The sequence below is a fragment of the Diadema antillarum genome, unplaced genomic scaffold, assembly GCF_040938485.1.
Source record: "Diadema antillarum isolate AM-2024a unplaced genomic scaffold, OU_Dant_1.0 scf00000064, whole genome shotgun sequence".
NCBI lineage: Eukaryota > Metazoa > Echinodermata > Echinoidea > Diadematoida > Diadematidae > Diadema > Diadema antillarum.
In genome coordinates, this window is record NW_027270953.1 from 103790 (window position 1) to 126122 (window position 22333).

The following is a 22333-nucleotide window of genomic DNA, read 5'->3' on the forward strand; positions in this document are numbered from 1 at the left end:
TCCTCCTCCTAATCTTTCATTTTCTTTTTAATTTTCCTTTTTCCTCCCCTTCTTTCTCTCTTATTTTTATCAATGCACCCCATACACACTTGTTATCCCTAATCTTCATGAAAGTTTTTAAATTACCTCTGTATTTCTCATTAACCTTTGGCTCTTCAAAAAAAAAAAGAAAAAGAAAAAAGAAAAATGGGGAAGATACTACCCAGGTACCCAAACTCATGACTATCTGAGGGATCCGTCCAAATTCTCCTCAATGGTCAATGGTACCTTGCCCCTCATCCTTCGGAAGGAGGGGGCACCATGATTATCCCAGCCACGAATAGGCCTACTATTGACCCCACGCCCCCACCCATATGGCGCGCACGCACGTACCACCACCACCACCACCACCACCACCACAACAACAACAACAACAACAACAATCAAACAACCCGTGGGTGCCTCCAGAAACATAGTATAGTGCTCCTAATTATACAAAGAAATAAAAGAAAAAAAATGAAAACTAACAAGACAAACAAAATTGAAGTGAATGAATTTTATCTATTTGCCGGTTTTTAATGGAAAAGGTTTAGATTGGACCATAGTTTTCAGAATTTTGCAATTTAGTTTGAGAAATCTCTCTCACTCAGTTCCAGCTCTATTTGCATAATTTGGGACACGGTTTCACTCTTAGTTGTGAACCCCTCTCTTTTGCTCACTCTACAAGAGGCTATAGCTGTCGCTTCTGTCACACTCTAGCAAGGCACGGGCACAACCCCCCCCCCCCCCGTTTTGTTTTGTTTTGTTTTTTGTTTTGTTTTGTTTTGCTTTGCTTTGCTTTGTGCATATATTACACAGGAATACATAAGGGTCTTAACCGATAAGTTGCGCCAGAAAATGTTAAGTCATTGTTATTGTTGTTGTTATTGTTACTGGTTTAGGTTTTTTTTTTCTTGTCAGCTGATTAATCTTTAGGACTGATCAAGGAGGCAGAATAAACTGCAGAGAAGAATTAAGAAGAACAACAAAAAGAAGAAGAAGAAGAAGAAGAAGAAAGAAAGAAAAAAGGAAGAAGCCTAGAAGAAGAAAGAATGACTCAGGAGGAGGATCATCGGAGGAGGAGGAGGAGGAAGAGGAGATTTGTTGACACCTTTAGTTACCTACTTTGCAAGAAAGACTAACACATTGTCCGGTTCACGTTCTATGTAAAGGTTTTGTTGCAGTTTGCATGATAACTAAAGTTGATGTCCCTTTGTGTTTTCATCATGTTTATCTTGATTTTTTTATTTTTCCGACCGAACAGCACATAATGTACCAGTATAGGTTGAAAGAGAAACTGCTAACTTCCGGGACATTACGTAATGCAGTGACCCAAAACATTGCTTGGTTCCTCACCAGTCGAAGTCAACCGAGCGTAGAGAGCTAGCTAGCTAGCTAGAGGGAAACGTTGTGTGCATTGGATATCGGGTGTGTGTATCTACGAATTGGCCGTGGGACTGCCCAAACTTTGGTATCAACAAGGCTGTCGTACTCAAACAAAGTTGCCCAAAGTTGTCCGAACATCTTGAAATCCGGCAATAAAGGCAAAGACGATGGATTGCCACGATGATCTGAATCTTACGGTTCCTGTAAGTAGGGCCTAGATCGATCCCTAGCTACATTTTTCTTACTTGTAGTTGTACGTAGGTAGACTGAATGTGTACACACCATGTTAGACATTCCGCTTCTGTATCAGTAGTATCCAGTATCACTCAGTCTATCACTATATTATTACCACTGATTACAGTATATAAAGTCGTTAGGAGTTGGATGTTCAAACTTACTCAACCTCTCCAGTTTAACTTGGCCTGCCTATTATCTATTGCCACTTTATTCCCCCCAGCTAACAAACAATGATTTAGTTTACTAGATTCTAGCTAGTTAAGTAACTTAGGTAGTTACTAATAATCATATTACTATTTGTTAGTTATTTGTTGTTGTTTGACGTCCATTTCTGTGGATCTATATCACTCCCAGGTAGGGTTGAACGTGTGTTTGTCTTTAGTGAGATTTGTCACCGAAAATATAAGAAAAAAAAAATCAGCAGGTGGATGTCTTGAGAATAGAGAGATCCGGTAATCAACGGCCGTACGTGTAATTGAGGTCAGACTGTGTATTATTAATAGATAGATCCAAAAAGTATAAATTGCAGTGTAGTGCCAACAGCTGGCCAATCTTGCTATTGCGTACATTGCTGCATGATTTGCAAAATGAAAATATTTTCTCCGACAGGTACATTTCTCCTTCATTTTCTTCTGCTGTATTCCAACAACCCTTTGCTCTGTCTCTTTCCTCTTTCTTTCTGTATAATATTCCCTATTTATCTCTCTATCTGTTATGATATGTGGGGGCGTTGTGGCATAGTGGATAAGACTCCAGACTCCCGATCAGAGGACCCGACTTCGAATCCCGCCCAGTGCTTACTTTCTTGGACAAGATGTTTTACCCACTATATCCCTCGACCCAGGTGTATAAATGGGTAGCTGGCAACGCTAGGGTAATATTCAATAATAATGGTAGGGGCCTTTGGTAGAACAGTGGCAACACTGAAGAGGCTACCCTGGATAAATGAGACCTTATTATTATTATTGTTATCATTATCATTATTATCATTGTTATTATTTTATTATTATTATTATTATTGTTATTATTATTATTATATTATTATTATATTATTATTATTATTATTATATTATTATTATATTACTATTATTATTATTATTATTGTTATTATTATTATATTATTATTATATTATTATTATTATTGTTATTATTATTATTATTATTATTATTATTATTGTTATTATTATCATATTATTATTATTATTGTTATTATTATTATTATTATTATTATTATTATTATTATTATTATTATTGCTATCTCTTTCTTCACAAGATATCTCTTGGAGATTAATATCACATCAAGTTCCATCTTGGAACCTTAGACTTCCAGTACTTTTCTCAGGATTCGTGCCGTCCCCAGCAATGCTGCTTTTTGGAGCGTTTGCACTCGATCTGGCACACCAACGTCGTCCAAGTGCTGTCGCAGCTGCTTTGGCGTTGTTCCGAGTGCTCCGACGACAATAGGGATCACCTTCGTTCTCATATTCCACAGGCGGAGAAGCTCTCTGGCAAGGTCTTGATACTTCTCTATCTTTTCCTTCTCCTTTTCGGCTACTCTGATGCACTGTCTCCCGGTACCGCGACATCGACGATTGTGCACATCTGTCGAGCCCTTTCTACGACGATGATATCCGGACGCCTGTGCTGGATGACATTGTCAGTTTGAACATCGAAATCCCACAGGATTTTAACTTGATCATTTTCAGAAACTTTCTGTGGTTCGTGCATATACCATTTGCTCTCACATGGTATTTCATGTTTTCTGCAAAGCTCCCAGTGAAGGACTTGTGCCAGTTTGTCATGTCATCTTTTGTACTCCTTTTGCGCCAATTTACTACAGCCACATACGATATGTTGCACTGTCTCGTCTCTTTCTCGGCATATCCTGCATGCGGCATCCACATCTCTCTTCTGTATCTTGGCTTTCAGAGCATTTGTTGACAGTGCTTGCTCTTGGGCAGCGATGATCAGTCCTTCTGTCTCCTTCTTCAGTTCTCCTTTCTTCAGCCATAACCATGTGTCATTACTGCTGATGTTCTCCGTCTCTCTGCAAAACTGCCCGTGCAGCTGCTTTTCTCTCCACTTTGTGGATCTTTCTGTTCGTTTCTGGCTTTTGAAAGTAAGTGGATCAATGACATTTACATTATTTCCACTTTCAACCAGAAATTATTATTATTATTATTATTATTATTATTATTATTATTATTATTATTGTTATTATCATTATTCTTCTTCTTCTTCTTCTTCTTATTATTATTATTATTGTTATTATTATTATTATTATTGTTAATATTATTATTATTATTATTATTATTATTATTATTATCATTATCACTTGTCCCCACCCCCTCAGCTGGACCCTTTGAAGGATTTCTTTACCTGCCCGGTGTGCATGTGTCTCTACCACATGACGGTGATGACGCCATGTGGTCACCGTTACTGTGAGGGCTGCATCCTAGAGTGGATTGACAGAAGGTGAGACAGCTCTAGTTGCAGACCTTTCTTCTATAACAGACTCATGGGGGAGAGATCCGTCATGAAGGGTTAACACTCAGTCAGCAAGCACAAACTTAGCATGTTGCACTCTACATTCTGTTTTGTCAAGCTTGAAGTATGAATTAGTTATTGTGTACGCCATATATTTCGCGAGTCTAAATTTTCATGAATCGGGAATTCCCAATAATTTCGCGAGTGGTTAAATTCACGATCGTGGAGTTCTGTACTGAACGGAGAAGTGTACACGCTTACGTCACATACACATTGGGGGGCAGAGTCAATATTTTCACATGTCTTTAATTTCGCGAATAGCACCTGACTCGCGAAATTCGCAAAAAAATAAAGCCCTCGCGAAATATTTGGCATATACAGTAGTTGATTTGATTGCAATGCCATGTATTTTGCCATGTATAGTGAATGAAATCATGACTTTACATGACCAACTTTTATTTGCCCCAAAGAAAAATGTACATCATAAGATATCTCACAAATAAACATCCCCCCAATCCGGCAGAGAATAAAAAATAGTTAAAAAATATGCGGCAAGGTAGTGTACACAGACCAGTGTGTGATGGAAGAGGTTCATTTATCATTTAAAAGAAAGGACACAAGAAGGTTGCAGTTTATTTGATATTGTGGTGGTGCACTGGAAAATTGCTACATACATTGTAGTAACATTCAAATTCTGAAACATATAATCAATCAAGAGTAGTCCTCTGAGTAATTCTTGTGCTTTCTCTGTCCTCTATTACTGCAGTACAATTATTCTCTGAGGATCTTATTCTCAACAAGCATTGCTTTTTGTTGTGCTTTTTTGTTCCACTTTATATATCACTGTCTCTTATCATTTACCAACTAAGGAAATGCTATCTTTTACTTATGAAATCTTATTTTTATTGATATTGCATTATGGCCTTTTTTACGATCAGTGGTGTAACTTTTGTACTCAGGGGGTCAAAATTTCAAACGAGATATTTTTTCATTATTCTGTTTGATTCCTGTTGGAAAGTATTCAAATTTTTGAAAAAATAACATTTCAGACCTTAAAGCTGAAGAGTTATTGGTGTAATTTAAGGAAAACCCTGGCACCTGAAGTAAATTTAAGCAAAATTTTGTTTTCATGAATTGCACCATAATGACAAAACTCTGTAGTCAAACTTCACCATGCAAAGTTTATATGGTTAACAACAATATATAGTTTGTGAATCAAAACTATTTGGGGGTTGAATATAAAGTGATTTTAAAAAAAAATACATGAGATTTATAAATTTTTGGTAAAAATACCAATTGACATGCAATTTTTAAGATTTTAACTATTTATTGGAGGGCAAGCCAGGTCAAACTCTATACTATAACAAGTCTTTAAGAAGGGCTACCTTCCTATGTAGGTTAAATGAAATTCCAATCATTTCTTTAAATCTTGGATTTTTCACACATGGATGTTTCGGAGGTGACAGTTAACATAATAGAATGTTTCGGAGGTGACATTAATATTAACGCTCAGTTTTTTTGAGAATAAGTGACAATAACACAAAACTTCTTCTTTTTATCAATGCTTTTAATAATTATAACTCGAGAACAAGAAATTAACTCCTGTTTCAAGCAGATAAATCACACAGAACAAGTGTTTTTTTACACTTCATTAGTTAGCATGGGTACCGGTAGTTTGCCTTCCATTTGGACGAAGGTTTTAAGCTAAATATTGTAATCTGAAGAAACATGGCATTCCATTTTCTACCTTAAATTGAGATGAGGGTGTGAGATCATTTTAGTAATGTTTCTTTGCTCTCAGAACGTTTTATTCCACAACACCAGGGAAGAATCACTTCGTTTCGGAGGTGACATTCAATGTTAACATTGTGTTGAAATATTCATTTACAGTAAGAATATGACCGACATAAGCTAGATATTGTAACCTGAAGAAACATGGCTTTCCATTTTCTACCTTAGATTGAAATGAGGGTGTAAGATCATTTTAGTAATGTTTCTTTGCTCTCAGAACATTTTATTCCACAACACCAGGGAAGAATAACTTTGTTTCAGAGGTGACATTCAATGTTAACATTGTGTTCAAGTATTCATATAGTGTATGCCCCCCCCCCCCAAATTTACAATTAGACTTTGGCATTGATAGCACCCAACATGATTAAATCAGCTAAAATCTACTTTGGGGTCTTAAATTATAACATCTTAGCTCTATTTTGCAGAAAGCCCCAGTCAATTTGGTTAAGTGGTCTCAAAGAAATGTGGATTGTTATAAAGGATGTCAGGAGTCTGATTCTTCCAAGTTTAGCACTTGGATGCTCTTGGAACTGCATATTAATGTGTAAACACAATATACAGAACTTGGAGGGAAGGGATTCCTGACATGCTCTACAAAAATTCTCATTTCTCTTTGACCTTTGAAGCAAATTGAATGGGGTTTTCTGCAATGTGTGGGCAATGAGTTATATTTTCAATCCCTCAAATTGTATTTTAGATTGATTCACTATCTTTAAAGTTATCGTTGTGGAGGGTACCATTGTAATTTTTTGGTGGGGACATAGGTTATGAATGCCAACAGCAAAAATTCTTATTTGACTTGTATTATGTTTTTGTTTGCACATAGTATTATAAATAGATTAATTCAAGGATGTTCATGAATTCTTCATCATTCTTGATAGCCACCATACAAATGTTATAATACTGGTGAAAGGTGTTTTGTTCATCTGGGATAAATTTTCTATAATACCAGATGCATTTAAACTATTGACATTACTAAAATGTATTTTATGTATCTTTCTGAATTGCTTGAAAATTACCAGCAAATCATATATATATTAGTCACTTTTGAGAGTAAAAAGTATAAGATAAGAAAAAATCATTTTATTGTTTTGGAGGTGACACAACACAGAGACAACCCAACTTCTCAGGTGTTAACTAATATATTGTGAACATTCATGTCTTTCCTCATGGCTTTAATTTTCAAATATAAGCTCTTTCTTTCAGTTCTTACTTGTTATTTTGTTTAGTTATTCTCTTTCATGATAGTGGATACCAGCTCATATTTTGTTTTAGATTGTAATTCATACTAATCTTTAGCAAGTTTTTACAGTTTGGTTAAGACAACAGTTTGTGTTTCCCAGTTGAAGAGAGCAGCATAATGCTTTTGTGTGAACTTATGGGGATTTTTTTTTTTTGTTAAGTTATTTTACCCATCAACTTCTCAGAAGGTCCCGGACACAAACTGGTCTCAAATAACCCTATAAGGGACCGAAAAAGGACAAGTTCACCTCAATAGACACGAGGGTTGAGTAAATACAGCAATATTAGTAAAACACATCAGTGAGAGTTTGAGGAAAATAAGGCAATCTGTTCCAGAGTTATGAATTTTTGAAGTTTCTGCTCAGTCAAAGCTGAATGAGAAGACTTCTATAGCTTGTGATGTCACACGTGTAGAAGGATATAGAGAAAGTATCAAGAAAATTCAACATATTTTCACTTTCTTGCATACATGTAACAAAAGAACACTTGACTTCCCTCTTTTGGAAGGCATTGTGAATAATATTGCCCTAACATACATCAGCAGCAAGTTGAAGAAATGTGCACTTTTTTTCAAAAAGTAAAGTTTTGTGAAATTCATTTATATTTTCTTTATATCGTTGTATGCATGTGACATCATACACTGTCGTAGTCGTCTCATCCAGCAGTGATTGCATAGATACTTAAAAAAAAACATAACTTTTGAATGGATTGTCCAATTTCCCAAACTTTCAATGATGTGTTCTACTAATGTTGTTGCATTCACTCAATCCACATGTATATGAAGGTGGACTTGTCCTTTAAGAAACCATTTTCTTTTCCTTGAAATTCCAGTACTTAAAGCCAAATTCTAAGATAAAACATAATAACAAAACAAGGTAAACACGTCATCAAAATTATATTGAGATAGAACTACAAATCTTTTTTTTTTTTGGATCTTTCCCTTTCCATTCCTGGGGACTTGTTCCTCTGTTCACTTTAGTTGTCAGATAACTTCAATAATCTTAAAAAATACAATGTCATAAACAGTTGGTTCAACTTGGAAAATGTAATAATTATTGTCATATTAAAAAAAAAAATCACATAATTTTGTTTATGATTACCACGTTGTACATGGAAAAACAACAACTAAGAATTCAAGAACAAGTTGTGCACCAGCTATAGGCATGTGGCCTTTTTGTGGAGTTTGATTATTTTATGATTTTTTTAAGATTGTGGACTAGGGCATGCATGAACTGCCACATGTATCACTTTGGTATCAAGGGAATTCTGGTGAGCTAGGTATATCTACAAAAGTCACTTCTATTGTGATGATTTTGTAGATATTAAATGTATTTGAAAATGTTAATAGATAGTGAAAAGGAGCTGAAGTCTTGCCTTTCACTATCACATAACAATATGGTGTTAACAAACAATGTCACCTCCGAAACACAAGAAAAAGCAACCTACATGGAAAGCTGTGATTGGTAAATCTTCACAACTAAATTGCTTAAATTGGAAATCAAGCTTGTAAGATGAAAGCATCTATATGTTTACTTAACTAAAGCAGGAGAATTGATCTTGATTACAATATTATATATACAACAGATGGGTGTATTTTGTGCATTCTCTTTGTTAAAAAAGTGAAAAAATGTAAATTTGCCCTAAAACGTACAGTATAGTAATAAAAATAAGAGTGAGAGTGTGTTAGTTGATTTCTCCACTTTGAGACTTATGTTACTAAAATAAATGAAACCATTGGTGTACATGATATGGTTTCTCTTCAATAGAAATGAGCAAAAACTCTTGTTAACAGTGTTTTGTCACCTCCGAAACAGTAATTCTTAGTTTTTATTAGATCTTTTATTAATCTCTAGAAAATTCTCACTTCCTGTTGCCATATTACTATTTTCATCCAAAAGAGATTCCTGTCAATTGGACAGAATCAAACAAAATTGCTTTGTCTTCGAGAAATTATCAAATATAATACACTTGTTGTTTCGGAGGTGACGATTGTTTCGGAGGTGACAAGTGTTAACGGAAAATTGTAAATTGCTCCGAAATGAAAACAACAGGCTATATTTCTACTACCTTCCTTCAGAGATTATGTGAGGGGATATGTTACATTTTTGTATTTATGTAATGTATAACTGATGTCAAGAATAAAAAAATCAAATACATAAATCTGTTGTCTCGGAGGTGACAGAAAAGTTAACGGAAAAGTTGCATAAATTTATAAACACTCACCAAAAAATAATAAGCTATTTGAATCAAATAATCTTTGGATTGAAGTTAAGTCAGATTGATTACTATTCTGTTTTGATGGAAATTAGCAAAGTTGAATTTTATAATTGTGAGCAAGAGCTAACTCAAAAGAGGGGTTAATTGTTAACGGAAAATGTCACCTCCGAAACATAAAGTTTGGACAATTTCAGTCTTTAAAGAAGACAAAGCAGAACCTGGTAAACATAATAGCTCTTAATGTTGGATACCTGTCTATCACCACAACAACAAAAATAATGAAAAGGAATAAACAATTTAATATGCTAGGTCTGACAAAAAAACCATGTCAGAGTGCATACACCAAAAGTGTTGGATTTCAAGCATGTAAGTGCATGCCACATCTGAAAGAAAAAGAGAGGAAAGTTCATTAAGGTACCCAAGGTAGACATTGTGGGTGGTAAGTTTATGAGAAAAAATAATGCATATCTGTCAGTGTATAAGAAAGTTATACACCAATTAGTGCCAAAACCGTGTTTTACACCACTGATTGTAAAAATGGCCATTAGTATTATGCTATAGTATGTCTTAGTGCTTATTGGATATAATATTGCTTGTTGTTTTTGTCTTGAGTATGGAAGAGTACAATTTGAAAATGAATAAAAAACCCAATACCATTTCAATGTTAACTCGTCAATTTTAGGCACCGATGCCCGTGCTGTAATGCAGTGGTCAAGATCAGCGGTCTGGTCCGAGACACGGGATTCGATGGGTTAGTCAGCGTGATCACGAAGGAACGAGATCGGGCGGAGGAGGCGTATTTCACCAGTCTCATCGAGAAGTGCAACCCCAGCTCTGATGGGGAGGGGACATCAGCAGGTGCTCCAGCATCATTTGTTCAGAGTGGTAAGGGGTGAAAATTACTTTGTCAGGATAGGAGAAGTCTTTTGTCCAGGTGGTGGTACAAAAAGCACTCACCAGCTTCTGTGCAAAGTGTCCATTTCTTCCCATGCTATTTTATTTTTGATGTTGCGTGCCAAGCCGGTGACATGAAGAAACTAAGGAAAGTCTGTACATGTGTGCCGTTTGTCCCCCCCCCCCCCCCCCCCCAAAAAAAAAAAAAAAAAAATTACAACGGGAACCTCCGCGATGATAACTTTAAAAATAGTGAATCAATCCAAATACAATTTTAGGGTATGAAACTATTACCCACGTCTTGCAGAAAACCCCATCCGATTCACTTCAGTGGTCAAAGAGAAATGAGGATTTTTGTAGAGCATGTCAGGAACCCCTTCCCTCCAAGTTCTGTCTATTGTGTTCACACATTATTATGCCGTTCCAAGAGCATCCAAGTGCTAAACTTGGAAGAATCACATTCACGACATGCTTCACAGTGATTCATATTTCTCTGTTACCACTTAACCAATTGAGTGGTGTTTTCTGCAAAATGTAGGTAAGATGTTGTATTTTTATACCCTGAAATAGCATTCAGACAGTTTAATCCTATTGGAAGTTATCGATGCAAAAATCCTATTGTCATTTTTTTGGGACATACTGTATAGTTAATATCTGTGTACTGATAAATGTGTTTGTTCAGAACTAGGATGTGGTTACACATTTTTAATCATGCAAATCTCAGAAAATTTGCTCTTGCTGCTATGCTGATGATATCAGAATATATTGTCACTCTTTCTAGGGGCTAGCATCCACTAAGAGCACTGAAAAGATTAGGAAAGATTGCGGAAGCAAATTATGTCATTTTTGCATCCTTCTGTTTTAGACACAGAAAAAGTGGGCGAGTCATTTTTTTTCATGGGACATTACTATGAATCACTGCGCACTGACTACAGACATACCTTGAAGTTTTCAAGGAATCAGTTGTTCAGGGCACAATTGTTGAGCAAAATGCTGATTGTAGCTGGAAAGAGCAGACACATTTGGGATCACACCAGGAATGCTAAAATCATGGACTGGGACAATCAGGATGACTTTCTGACAACTGTTTAGATATCAGGGCAGACAAAATAAGGAAATGATACAGAGTTAAAAATTCTACACCAACTTTGGATTTTTCTCGTATGCCTGTTAGCAGTCATATGTCTTTACTATAAGCTGTAAATATGCACTCTATGTCTTGTCCAATCCCCAGTGGATGCCAGGTTTGAGCAATTTCATGAAAGACGAAAAATTGCTGCATTACAAACACATCAGAATCTACCATGTTAGTGGTACGAAAAGAAAAATGCACAGTTTATTCCATTATATTGACCACTATTGGTACTGTTCATCATGGCTGCTAAATTACTGTGTGGAATTTATGTAATTTGTTGTTTTGATGAAACAGCTGTCAGTTATGATTTTTTTGTCCTTTTTTTGTGTCACACACAGAAGACATGGATGATGACATTCCTAAGAAGAGTGAACGACAGCTGTCTCCTGTTGAAGAGATCTTACAAAGTGAGTATTTAGTGCTTATTAATGATGGCTGTCTCTTTTTATATGTTTGGCAATGTTTCTTTCTTTGACATGTTTGACAGTGGCCTTTCAAATTACCCATTCACAGAAAACCTGAATTATACGCACTTTACCTACCTTTGCACAGAACAATTCAGAGCAATTTTTTTTTCATGTTCAATTGATGTTAATTCTGGAGAATTTTTTCTGCTTTAAGAGTAATATTCCAAAGTAGCAAGGGGGAGGCAATCAACACATTTGCTGAATGTTTGTTAAAATTATTTCTTTGATGGCCGTTAAATTGTTTGTGCAGTCAAATCACATGTGACATTGTTAGTTTCTTTTGAAGATTTTGAACTTAAGCACACATAGTGATTTGTTTCAGCATTATAACATGTATGCATGCTGTACCTTGAGTAAAGTCCAGAACAATTTTAAATGAAACACACATTTTTTGTATGCATTATTAATTTGCCACAGTATCACCTATCTGCATGTATACATGCTTACTTGTGATGTAATTTTTAGCATCGAGAGCATGCACTAAGTAATGCCATTTCATTCTACAAGTGACTATGTTTTGTTTTCTTGAAGTACAAAAATTTTCATCAACTTTCCAGTACTGTAAAAGTGGAAAATTTTGCGGTGTTGAAATTTTCGCGCATTTCGCACAACCAGAAACTAGCGCGAAAATAAAAGCCCGCGAATACTTTTGCTTGCCATAATGTTCCTGTGCTTGACGTCTTGATTCCGCGGAATTAAAAAAACGCGAAACTCTTCTGACCTGGCCAAGCGCGAAAAATAAGTCGCGTGAAAATATCCACTTTTACAGTACTTGGTTTTGACGTAACATGCGCGCCTGATTGTACATGTACTTCGATCACAAACATTGAAAAATCCTCAGGTGTTTAAAATGAATAAAATACCCTGCCTACTTTGTTCCATTTTCCAGAGCACATACGCATAGGGATTGTCGAGCATGAGAGGTACTACCGTAAGCTGAAGCGCCAGTTTGAGCGGCAGCTCGAGAACGCACAGATGGAGATCAGACAACTAGAAAATGCGACGGACGAGGCGGCCATTGCAGAAAGTAAGATTTGCCCAAGATTAATTTGTTGAAGACTAGTCCCATGTACACAAAGGAAATGCGTGTTACAGCAAAATGAGCTCAGCTCAACAGGTTAATCACTGTAGCATCATCACAAGTGGCAAATGTCGCCCATAGTGTCGATTCTTGTGGCAGTGTCTTTCTAAATAGTTGTTTGCCTTGAAGACCAAAAAACAAAAGATTGTTCAAACATTGAGAAATTTTAGGTCGTGGGATTAGATCATAGATAAAGTAAGTCCTACGGATATTGTTTGGTGATTGCTTATTTTTGAGATGTTGAAAATATATTGGAAAGTACATTAAAGTGTACTTTGACTTCATCGTTGTACTGTGCTGTTCACAATTTGAAATTAGATATAAGGGAGGTGAAGGGTATGGAGTGTTCAGCATGCACACACAAATAACTTTGAAGGGAAATATGAACAAAGTTCAACTCTCAAACTTCATGAAAAATTTTGTTGTAAATTTCATCCACATCATTCAGTCAAAGGCAACCGCTGTACAGCTGAGATTTCATAAGCCATTGTCATATCATCATATGCACATTTTTTTGTTGTAGATTTTATATTCCACAAGAATGAAAGCGCCCTGTGGTAAATAAGATCTTGACCCGGAATTTTGCTATCTGCCCTCAGAGGAGCCCTTCATCGTTTGATATTTTTCTTGTTTTGCTGTATTTTCTTTGGCTCGAACAGAAAATTCATGGCTGATGAAGAGGCAAGAATTGAAAGAGGAGTTCGAGAGATGCGTCAAACTTTTGGCGAAGACATACGACAAGTAAGAGCAGCTTCCACAAGATAGAGATTCACGACAAGTCATTCATTATGCCTCCGCAACGAAGTGGCCGGAGGCATTATGTTTTCGGGTCATCCGTCCGTCCGTCTGTACGTCCGTCCGTCCGTCTGTACGTCCGTCCGTCCGTCCGTCCCGTTTTGTTTTTGTCGATATCTCAAGAACCGTGTGGTGGTTTTACATCAAACTTGGTATGAGGGTATATCCTTGGGGGATAATACTTTGTGTGGATTTTAGGGTCACAGGGTCAAAGGTCAAAGGTCACAGGTTATTTTGTGAAAAAAAAATTTGAAATTTCATGTTTTTCTCCATATCTCGCAAATGGTTCAAGGTATCTCCATGGAACTTAGTATATATGCTTGTACCGATGGGCAGTGATTATCTAGGGAAGTTGGGGGTCATGGGTCAAAGGTCAGGGGGGTCAAAGGTCAAGGTCAACCCCTCAAAATATCACTACTTTCCTTAAAATGCAATATGCCTGAAGGTTTTTTTTTTTAAACTTGATGTATGGCATGTATTACCCAATATATATTTTGGGGGAAGTTTCTTGCCAAAAGGTCAAAGGTCAAAAGGTAAAAGGTCAAGTGAAAGTGCTAAATTGCACTTTTTCCTCCATATCTCGAAAGTAACTCAAGGTATCATCATGAAACTTACATATTTATGCATGTTCTACCTAACAGTGATTCTCTGTGGAACTGTGAGGTCAAACGTCAAACGAAAGGTTTAGATAATGCTATTTTCCCATTTGATACTGAAATTATACTTTTTCTCTTTACCTTGAAAATTACTCAATGCATAAACTTATAAAAGGGTCAAAAGTCAAGTAAAAATCATCAGTTCCCCAAATACCTGCACTCTGACATTTTAATCATTCATCCAATTGAACCTAGTTCTAGGAAAGTGAACATTCAGCACATTTGTGTCAAACCTGTCATTTTAATATTTTGCCAATTGTGTGAAACTGTCATCACACATTGTCAAGACATTGTACTATACACCTGTTAGGAGAACCATGCATTATGGCGGAGGCATATCAGTCGCCGTAGCGATATATCTAGTTTTTCTTTTGATTCTATGATGATGAGCATGACTTGGGCCTGCTTCATAAGATTGAGCGTAAGTCGCGGATCAATCGCACATTGCGTTTCATAAACAACTTGTGATCGATTGCAAGTGACGCTCAATCTACTGTAAGTTACGCTTGATTTTTCTTTATATCAAGCCTAAGTATTGTTATGAAACAGGACTTACGCTGAATATTGAACTTACGCTTGATTTTCTGAGTTGCGCTCAATAAATCAAGCGTAAGATCAATCGCAACTCTTAATGAAACAGGCTCCTGGTCTCTCATTGTTCCTTATTTTTTCTGTGTCAGTTGTTAACCTTAAGTTTAATAGTTTTTGACTAATTATAGTTGTGTGTCTGGAAATTGGTGCAAAATATTTCTCTCTCAGTATCATTTTTTGTGTGTATGTGTCAAAATGCCTCCACATATTGACCACTGATGAGGCTGTTGACCAGTGGTGAGGCTATTAATAACAGACACATAGGCTGACCATGGTCAGAACATGGATTTGAGATTGGGTGTATGTTCCTAGATTGTGCATCTTCCTAGATTGTGCATCTGCCGTGAATTGTTCATGTATTGTATTGACAGTTAAACCTGTCTGCCACTCAAGCGAGAAACAAAGAGTGCCTGTATACGACAGGTGGCCACTGTAGACAGGTGGCCACTGAAGCAGGTTTGACTGTATATCTTACCTATGATCCAGTCCTGACAGTGAAAGATTTTGATCACTTTTCACTGAGATTTTGTGTATCACATCCTTTGCAAGGTTGTATACTATAGTTTGTGTGTGTGTGTGTGTGTGTGTGTGTGGTTATTATCACCTATTTATTTCTACTTCTACAGTGTAAACAAAGAGAAAAACACAAGAAAGAAAATATTTTTGTTAATTGTACCCAAATTGTGCAATTCTGTTATTGTGTACAGTAATACCAATTTACGTTACTGTCTTTGTACTATTTTAATGGAATTGAATAAACACCATTGGGAAAAAAAGTGGGTTTATGTGTGCAAGTGCATGTAGAAACTGTTTTTTCATGCTCAGACATCGGCAAAATTATCTGATAGGTTTTGCATTTGTATACACACATTTGTATAAAGACTGATGTATGTGAGGCAGGGAAGGGATCTAAACTTAGCAGAATGTGCAGATTTGTTGGTACATGCTTGTGTCATAGTACCCTTGTTTCTCTCTCCCTCTCTGCCCCCTAAAGGTACCTCACTGACCATCTACCAACCCTCGGCACACTGCCCGTCACCATCTTCTTCCGCCTGTACGGCAAAAGCTTGACCCTTGGCGACATGGTCATTCAGCCACATGCTAGGTGAGATGACCATAGCTTCCAGACACATCTTATTATGACAGTCTGTATTACAACATAGTTCAAAATGACTGAATACATTATTTTTTTTCTTCATTTGAACGTCTGATTTAACTCGAGTCTAGTAGTGAAATTAATATTAGAATGCACCTTTCCCTAGATTGAGCATAACTTGCATGTTTCTATGTCACTAATAACAAAAGGGAAAGGTGCATGTTTATGTCTTTTGTGTTAGCAGTGATTGACAGATGATGTCATTGACAGAATCTTGGCTTGGAAGGTCTTTTTTTTGCATATTCAAGTAATCTGCAGAAAAATAGGTTCCAAATTATAAAATGTATAACACATATTTAGATATCACTTTGACCATATATAAGTGATGATTGGGGTATTATAAATGAATACAAATTGATGTGAATTAGCATTGCACCGATCCTTTTATTATTTCTAATGATTTTTACTCTCTCTCCTTGTATGTGTGTCTGTGTGTGTGTCAGTCTGTCATCCATCAAACAGGACTTGTTCATGAAGGTCAGAGAGAAGCAAGACCGAGTGGCTGTGTACAAGGATGAGAACGTCCATTACCTCCTCATCAGGTAAAATCATTTCACAAGGAGCCAAGCTGTGCAGTACTGTGTATGACTGGAATGTTGATTTTTTAATTCTGATTGCAAAAATAATGACAACAATGGAAACAAAAACATGTCCCGCATGCACTATCTTAGACCAGCACACTAGTGCTGCAATATCAAGTGACTACTAGTAGTAGAGCTCTGTGCCATAGACATATAGGTAGTGATTTGATCTCATTTCAAGCAATGTTTGAACAAAATGGTTTGTTTGAAAATTCACACTTTCTTCTGAATGTTTGCGTTTCTTTTTCATATCACTATGATGAGAAGATTACAAAGTGTGAAGTTGCCAATTGCAAAAACTGTGATAAACTGCTATTTGCGAGAATATCCAAGCATTTGCAGATATGAGGTGTGATGCACAGCTTGATTCTACCTACAGATCACTAAACATTCAGATTGGATGCATATGCAGATTGCTACTAATTGTTTGAGTTCCCAAGGCATGGCTGATTCACTCCATACATGATTTGTTGTGAGAATCATGTCACAAAGCCAAGCAAATTTGGGTCTTCGTAAAATACCATTGTCTTCTCTCTGTTCTTTCTACTGCATGTGGTCAGAAAGCTGATATTGTGTGAAAGGAATTAAACAGGTAGTGGAAAATATATTCGCTATGTCAATTTGATTTCATATGATAATGATGATGATGATGATGAAACAGCGTGTATGTTCCCGTTATTTTTTTATGGGATAGAATCAGTCTTTCAACAAAATAATTTGAATATTTTTGGCTGGATTTATGTGACCATCATTATATCAGTAGTCTAGTTAATCAGGAAACATACCATTCTCGACTGGACAACTTGGAATGGTAGTTTGTGGTCAAATACGGTTGCCTAAACTTTTATGTGTATTGTAACGATAGGAAATTGAATGTGAGATGGTTTCCCTGTTCATGTTCTAAAATAAACAAAACCACAAACGATCCTAGTTTGGTTCATATCATTAAAGGTTACAAATGCAAGTACAGTGCTTGAATGATATACATGTACATGCATGAGCTTCTTCCAGCTTTCTGTGTGAATTGTTAAGAAACAGCTGCTTGGTTTTTCTTCCCCCCCCCCACCCCCTCCCATGGTTCCCCAGACCATACGCCAGGGGTCACATCATGGTGGACGAAGCCCTGGTGGCCACGCTACTGAGCAGACCGAATCCATACTCCAGTGACCCCTCGGATCTCGTCTGCCTCTTATCCAAGGATAGTATCCCTGTCTTAGAGTACAGCATCCAGCCAGGCAGCCACATCGTCATCTTTGGGGATGTCAAGCTGCGCAGGTACCGCAGAAATGTTGAATTCTCAGGGGGGAGGAATGCACGAGATGATAAACTCTAATGAGATTTCATAGACTCATTAGTCATTCGTTCTAAATCAACATAAAAGAATGCATGGACATTGTACAAGTCAAAATTAATGTACAGTGGAGATGAAGGTCCAATTCTCTGCGCTATGGGTTGTAATGGTGATGATAAGAAATCATTGTTGAGCGCACAAACTGTATTTTACTGTGTTACAAGAGCTTAATGTCATTTTGCTGCACGGACCTAAATAATCTAAATAAATGAATATTACGTTGATATTAAAACCTATCAATCTTCTATCTATACTGTAGTATACTTGTAGTGTTAGGGAGTGTGAGTGAATTTACTTACTGTAAACAGTATCCCGCTTGAACACAATGCACTGTTTGAAATGGCCACCCAATGTCAGAGTAATTAGTATATTCTAGGCATCTTTCTCAGCTTTTACCACAACTCCCACACCAGGAATTGAAATGTCTGATATGATTTCCATTTTCCAGTGAGCTTCCGAAGCCGTGTTTTGCATTTCTCTTTGAGGAGGGTGAAGAGAAGACGGACTACTTCTCCTGCAAAGAGTGCAAATTCAACTGTAAGTAATGGATGCTTGATATTTGTTTGTTTGTTTATTTATTTATTTATTTATTTATTTGTTCATCTATTTATTTATTTATTCATTTATTTATTCATCTATTTATTTATTTATTCATTCATTCAATCATTCATTCATTCATTCATTCAATCATTTATTTATTCATTCATTCAATCATTCATTCATTCATTCATTCATTCATTCATTCATTCATTCATTCATTCATTCATTCATTCATTCATTCATTCATCCATCCATTCATCCATCCATTCATTTATTCATTCAGTAATTCAGTCATTCAGTCTTATTTCAACAAGGTAGCCCCCTCAGTAGGCATATACTGTTCTTCTTGGGGGCCCTGCACATACAAGCATAACAGATGACAAAACAATGGCATTTACACTAAGTACAAAGATGTACAACAATTCCAGATGTAGTACAACCATGACTACAATAACAAATTATTAGTCATTTATAGAGCTAGTTGTTTCAATCCTCAGTTTCCTCTGCCTTTAGACCTTTGGCAAAGAAAAAAATTGCAAAACCCTGTCAGTTATAAGAATTGTGCCATTCCCATGAAAAGACCATTTGGATATGAAAGGAACTAGGTGAATACAAAGTCTATTTTGCTGACAGTTTGTTTTGGGTTATCTCTTCTAATTGATGAAGAATGTGTGCAATTATATGTGATGATAATCAAGTACAGCTATAACTCAAAACTAACATAGTTCATACCTTTTACAGGTAAGTTGGTTATCACACTAGTCAATACTGCTTTTCTGACCCCGAGAGTTTGTCATGCAGCAGTTCCCAGATATCTTTATTATGGCCTAGGATATCTTACCCTGGATTATATTGGTGATAAAATTCTGTCTTTACTTCAATTTTTGATATGGAGTAGTCTTTGGCAAGCATTTTAGAGATCATATTTGAATTCAGGAAGGTTTAACTGTCAACACCATTTAAGTGAGACAACTTACAATGTCTTGGTTGCAGGAACATTGGTAGCACAAAAGTTCATCTCGTAGTTCTAAGAGTAAATAGCATATGGCGTATATGCAGAGATGACAACTCTTAACCTTTTTTCCCTATTTTGCATTTTTTAAAGCCATAAATACTTGCTGGTTTCTGAGGAAATGCTGTTTTCCCCAGATTGCATACCACATGTTTATTGCATGAAAGGTGAAAATACTGTTTTTCCACACAAAAAATTGTCTTTTTAGCCTTGAGAATACTGCAGTGCTGTTTACATGGTTTGGACCCCTCTGTATCAGTATGTAGGAAATTTTGTTCCATTTAAAGGAAACCAAAATCCAAAGAGAAATGTGGATTGAGTGAAAGCAGCAACATTAGTAAAACACATCAGTGAAAGTTTGAGGAAAATCGGACAATGGATGCAAAAGTTATTAATTTTTGAAGTTTTGGTGTTGGAACCGCTGGATGAGGAGACTACTAGAGGTTATGACGTCATGTGTGGACAACAATATAAAGAAAATATAAAGGGAATTCCACAAAAATTCATTGTTCATGAAAATTACTTATTCCATCAACTTGATACTGACATATGTTAAGGGTAGCAATTCTTCCCCCTACTTTCTGAAAGCGGTTAGTCAAGTGCTCTGTCATTATGCTAGAAAAGTGAATTTTTGTGGAATTCCCTTTATATTTTCTTTATATTGTTGTCCACACATGACATCATAACCTCTAGTAGTCTCCTCATCCAGCAGTTCCAACACCAAAACTTTAAAAATTCATAACATTTGAACGGATTGTCCGATTTTCCTCAAACTTTCACTGATGTGTTCTACTAATGTTGCTGCTTTCACTCAATCTATGTTTCTCTTTAGGTTTTGGTTTCCTTTAATGATTTCCTCCCTTTTGTATTCTAGTGGGATTCTCCAGAAGATATCTTGTGTAATCCTTTGTCTATGGGAAATCAATGAATGCTGCCAAAAGTCTTTCACGATTTGAGAGTTTGGTAGAAACAGGGTGAAAGGGATAGTATAGTTTTGGTTGAGATGGGACTCAGGCTTTAACATTTTGGAGATAATCAAAAACCACTTTTATGAGATATCGAAGAGCATACCATTCTAGAGGAATTCAATGATTATTTGATGAAAATCAGTTTTGAAATGGCCGAGACATCTAAAAACAAAGTAAAACAAAGTGACCCTAATAAAAGGTGGGTCTCGCCTTTTATTAGGACCTCTTTGTTTTAGGATATCTCAGCCATTTCAAAACTGATTATCATCAAAACAACTTTTAACTCCTCTTAGAATGGTATGCTCTCTAAAATTTCATAGAGTGGTTTTTATATATGTCACAAAACGTTACAAGCTGAATCCTCACCTCAACCAGTACTGTACAGTCCCTTTAACACATCCATGCTAATCCTTTTCTCTCTGCAGGGATATGCCGCTCCTGCAAGGAGCACTGTCACAAGGACCATGAGACTGCACCATACGTGATGGGACACCAGCCGACATGGTGAGACAATTGTTTGCAGTGGGAAGGGACGGGGCATAGTAGAAAGATTGGGTTGTGTGGTGTAAAGACACTTGATCGGGTGATCCATTAATTACTGTACAATTGGTAATTTTCTGTTGTGTGGAAATTTTCACACATTTTGTGTGACATGAAATTAGTGCAATAAAGTAAAAGTGTTTGAAAGTTTTACTTTTTATACCTAATATGCAAAATTATTTGTATCTTTAATCTCAAGAATGGTAAATATGTTAAAAGTAGTTCTCTGCGTGTTTGCTAGTCTTGTAGCAGGAGTGAATTTGGTGTAATTTGTCATAGTGCATACCAGTGAATGTTTTCCATAGTACTGGTATGTGCCTCAAAGCTGTTAACCCATTGAGGACGGACTGAGTTTGCTGCAACATGCATTTTCCATAAACACCTGCCTGAGTATACTTGTGACTAGTCCTCAGTGAGTTAAGGGCTGTGGCTGTCTTCCGAATACTAAACACACAAATTTCAGCTCTGATTTACAATTGCTCGGAACCTTTAATGTCAATGCCTGTGAATAATATTATTTTGGACCATACTTTTCCCCTTCCTTCTTCAGGGCATGCTGTTACTGTCCAAGGAAGAAAAAGGTAGGCTGTGTCTGTCACATAGCATTTTTATGCTTTTATGCTGAGCTTTCGATCTTAGCAGAATCTTCATCAGAGGCAAAATGACATTGTTATGCTTGTCTGATACATTATCCATACAGTGGCAGTCACTAAAATGTCTCTGGCTTTCATAAGGCAATGGGAGTATGTTTGTCTGATTAATGTTCAATACATGTTTCTATGTCCTTTTCATAGCTTCCCTGGTTGTATAATCCCACTGTGTAATGATGCATAATGTCACCAGATTTTGTCATTGGAAATAGACATTTCTCAGCATTTTGCAAAGTTCTGTAAACTGACTTTATTGCACTTACGTGATACTGTTACATGTAGGACTTGCCACGCTTCATTCAGTGGCGGATCCAGAGAGGGGCGCACCAGGCGCGCGCGTGCCCCCTTTTTATTAATTTTTCAAACAAAAGAAATAAAATGAAAAAATTGGGGGCACGTGCGCCCCCCTTTAATTTTGTAAAGGCGCCTCCCCTGTACAGAATTCCTGGATCCGCCCCTGTCTTGTGAAGTGGTCAGGAAATAGAGTGATCCCACTCTCCTTCCAGCCTATATTATGGACTAGAACAATTTTTAAGCA

At 36.6% G+C, this 22333-nt stretch overlaps 1 protein-coding gene across 1 annotated transcript; it reads left to right on the forward strand.

Moving 5' to 3' along the window:
* The first annotated feature begins 1463 nt into the window (after positions 1 to 1463).
* LOC139716315 (uncharacterized) lies at positions 1464 to 21883 on the forward strand. The gene is made up of 12 exons (XM_071627874.1): positions 1464 to 1607; positions 3995 to 4116; positions 10061 to 10263; positions 11746 to 11814; positions 12764 to 12901; positions 13615 to 13696; positions 15992 to 16102; positions 16597 to 16695; positions 17821 to 18009; positions 18534 to 18622; positions 21031 to 21109; positions 21696 to 21883. The coding sequence occupies exons 1-12, from the start codon at positions 1572 to 1574 to the stop codon at positions 21808 to 21810; spliced, it is 1332 nt and encodes a 443-aa protein (XP_071483975.1). The 5' UTR covers positions 1464 to 1571; the 3' UTR covers positions 21811 to 21883.
* The last annotated feature ends 450 nt before the right edge of the window (positions 21884 to 22333 follow it).